The 3,351-nt window shown below is 34.8% G+C and overlaps 1 protein-coding gene across 1 annotated transcript in view; it reads left to right on the top strand.

The window, feature by feature from the left end:
- Positions 1-3,351, top strand: part of LOC111377058 (CAAX prenyl protease 1 homolog) — a 12,718-nt gene continuing 9,367 nt past the window's right edge. The window contains exons 1-4 of the mRNA XM_023000109.1: positions 1-194; positions 2,175-2,322; positions 2,448-2,532; positions 2,612-2,707. Coding sequence (XP_022855877.1) covers positions 164-194; positions 2,175-2,322; positions 2,448-2,532; positions 2,612-2,707 — 360 coding nt within the window. The 5' untranslated portion in view covers positions 1-163. The remainder of the gene's footprint in view (positions 195-2,174; positions 2,323-2,447; positions 2,533-2,611; positions 2,708-3,351) is intronic.

Genomic DNA, 3,351 nt, shown 5'->3' with positions numbered 1-3,351 from the left:
CATAATCTCAAACATAAATGGAAACCTTTCGCATTGGCATGGTGCGTAATTTCACATTTTTCCTTTTACGAAGTGCACAGGTACATATGCTTTAATAAATTCAAATAAATCGGAAACCCCAACCGCACTCGCTCTTTCTCCTGCAAAAAAACTTGAATCTACCATGGCGTTTCCTTACATGGAAGCCGTAGTCGGTACGTTTACTCTCCATTACATGTATATATATTAAGCGTGTAAAAATATTATCGTTTGCCTTTTTTGAAACTTAACTCGTTAGTGGCTCCTGGAATACTTGTTATTCTGTAATTGATGTTCATCGTTTAACGATTATTTATTGTCATGAATATTTATCAAGGATTTTTATTGCGCTTGAATGGGCATATCATATATGTTTTGAAGTGGTTTTGGGGTTTTAAGTATATTGATTATGAACCGAGTGATAGCTCTTATGATTCTATATTTTTAATGAGAATAGAGTATTTCTGATCCAAAATTTGTAGCCGGGGCAGTGTTATTGAATCTCTTCCAGCAGGATGTTTGTGATAAATGAAAATGAACAGGTCTTGATCATCAATAGTGTTAATCTTGGTTGACTCAAGAAGTTATTTGTTCCTAAAAATTATACCAAACAATGTGTTAATTTGATTTTGTGGCTTCAGCCTTCAAATTAGATTACGGAGCTTAAAATTTGCTTATAGAACATTTTGTTTGTATCAGTGACCTGTCAGGAAAAGGGTAAATTTCACAAACGGTCACTGAACTTACGCGAAAAGTACAAAACGATCACTGAAGTTTAAAACTTTCAGTAACGGTCACTTAAGTTTCAGGGCGCTTTCAGAAATGGTCATTGGAGTTTAAAAACATTAAAAACGGTCACTGAAGTTTAAAAATACTTTTTCAAATACTATCGAATTTTGATACCGTTGGAAAGCCTACAATATCCTCTTCAATTACCATCTAGGTGTTCCCGCGGAGATTTCGGAAAAGGGTAGACTAGTGTAAAATCTTCCCCAAACTCCAAAGGATTCGGCCGGAATAATTCCACAAAGTCAGCTATTTAAAAAGGCGAAAATTTGGGCAGATTTTTTAGATTTTTTGGGCTACTTTTGAGGCAACTTTCCGGTAACTTTCGACTACCAATACTATTGGATTTTAGCCTTTTTGGGTAGCCAACTTTGTGGGTGTCTTCCGGCCGAATCCTTTGGAGTTTGGGGGAGATTTTAGATAGTAATTGAAGAGGACATTGTAGGCTTTCCAACGGGTCAAATACCAGCCGTCTTGGTGGTCAGAAGTCGTCAGAAAATCTTCGCAAATGTCGCCGATTTTCAGATTTTTTGGACAACTTTTGCGGCGATTTTTTGATCGAATCTTTTGGAATTACGGGGAGATTTTGGGTCATAATTGAAGAGGACGTTGTGGGCTTTTTAACGGTATCAAAATTCGACGGTATCGGTGGTTGTAAGTGGCAAAAAAGTAGTCCAAAAAATTGGAAAAAATGTTTTTAAATTTCAGTGATCGTTTCTGCAAATTTTTAAACTTCAGTGACCATTTATGAAAGCGCCCCGTAAGTTCAGTGACCGTTACTGAAAGTTTTCAATGACAGTTTTATAATTTTCGCGTAAGTTCAGTGACCATTGAAATTAACCCGTCAGGAAAAAGATAGGTGAAGAAATCCGATTTTCTCCGTTCATTTATTTGAATTTTTCCTTTCTTTCCCCCTCCCTCTTTTTTAGGGCCTTTGGAGGTGAGTACAGGTTGAATTTTAAAACAAGTAGCTACGCTTTGGCCTTTGTCTGAATTGTAAAAATTTCCTGCATGGTATACAGTACGTGGCATGCAATATTGCACTTTTCATTTTATAAATATCAACACTTCTTTTGCATTTGTTTCCGGACATTTTCAACATCATGGTATTTCTGCAAACTGTGTGGTTATCAATTGAATGTTTAATTTTGTTATTGGTTCAATGTTAACTTTTATAATTCCTCTCTTCGGTTGCCTTTTAATTTAAATTTGCATGTTTACCACATTATATTTGCTGGCTGACTGCTTGTTTCTGACCTTTTTTTTCTCGATTGGATAATATATGTTGTTAAAATTATATTGCTGATTTTCTGTCCTATATCTGCTTTTCACTTCTTTTTCCTACACTAATTTGGCTTGGAACATTTCAGGCTTTATGATATTTGTGTATATTTTTGAGACTTACCTTGATTTGCGGCAACATGGTGCTCTGAAGTTACCAACTCTTCCAAAACCTTTGATGGGAGTAATTAGCCAAGAGAAGTTTGAAAAATCTCGTGCCTATAGTCTTGATAAAAGGTTGATTATTGTTGCTTTATTTTCTAACTTCTAATTGTTATTCATGTATGGTCTGGGTTTTTCCTGCACGAGTTTCCAACTAACCACAAGTCTCTTTATTATTGGTTTTCATTTCTGAACTTCAGCCATTTCCATTTTGTTCACGAGCTTGTAATCATACTTATGGACTCGGCAATACTTTACTTTGGGATATTGCCCTGGTTTTGGAAGGTAACTGCTTCTGTGTTTTCTTGGTGCTCTTCTGTTTAAGAACTCTCTGTTTACTTCTCCTTTTCTTTTGTGACTGCAGAGGTCAGGAGAGCTTTTGGTACATTTTGGTCTCAATGCAGAGAATGAGATATTCCACACACTTGCATTTTTAGCAGGCTTTATGGTTTGGTCTCAGGTGCATATATATTTCTTCTTATTTGCTTAGAAAGATCAATTTTTTATCATAGGTTGGTCACAGATACTGGATCAGATGGTCTGTCTTTACATCTTGTGAATTTTCTTTGCCTTGAGAACAAAGAATCAACTTTAAAATAGTATTACGCTATCTTGTAATTTTTGAAATAAGTTTTGCCTCATAAATCTTGATGACATCTTTTTCAATTTTTTTGTGAGTTTTGATTATTATGTTGCATACTTCAATTTTTTGGATCATCGTTTTGTACTTATTTTATAGAGGGCTCTAAAGCATTTCAGAGGCTGCATGCTTTCACGAGCATTCATTAGGTTAAAAAATAAGTTCACGAGAACTTCTTTTTCCTGTAGAGATGCAATATAAGCTTTAAATCACATATTGTTCTTCATTATTTTAAATTAAATTATGATCTCTATTTCACAGTCAAATTTCCTTTAATCTAACTGTTTCTTTGATGATGCAGATATAAGCGTTGATTTTTTGACCTTTACAGAGTGGAGATTCAATGAACAATTCATGAATAAGAGTGACAATACAATACAATAAAATAAAATAAAATAAATATATATATAATTCTGAAAGACAGAAAGATCCTTATAGGTGTTTGGGGGGGGGGGGGGGGGTTT

The sequence above is a fragment of the Olea europaea genome, unplaced genomic scaffold (assembly GCF_002742605.1).
Source record: "Olea europaea var. sylvestris unplaced genomic scaffold, O_europaea_v1 scaffold1600, whole genome shotgun sequence".
Classification (NCBI taxonomy): Eukaryota; Viridiplantae; Streptophyta; class Magnoliopsida; order Lamiales; family Oleaceae; genus Olea; species Olea europaea.
This window is presented reverse-complemented; position numbering and strand designations above follow the sequence as displayed.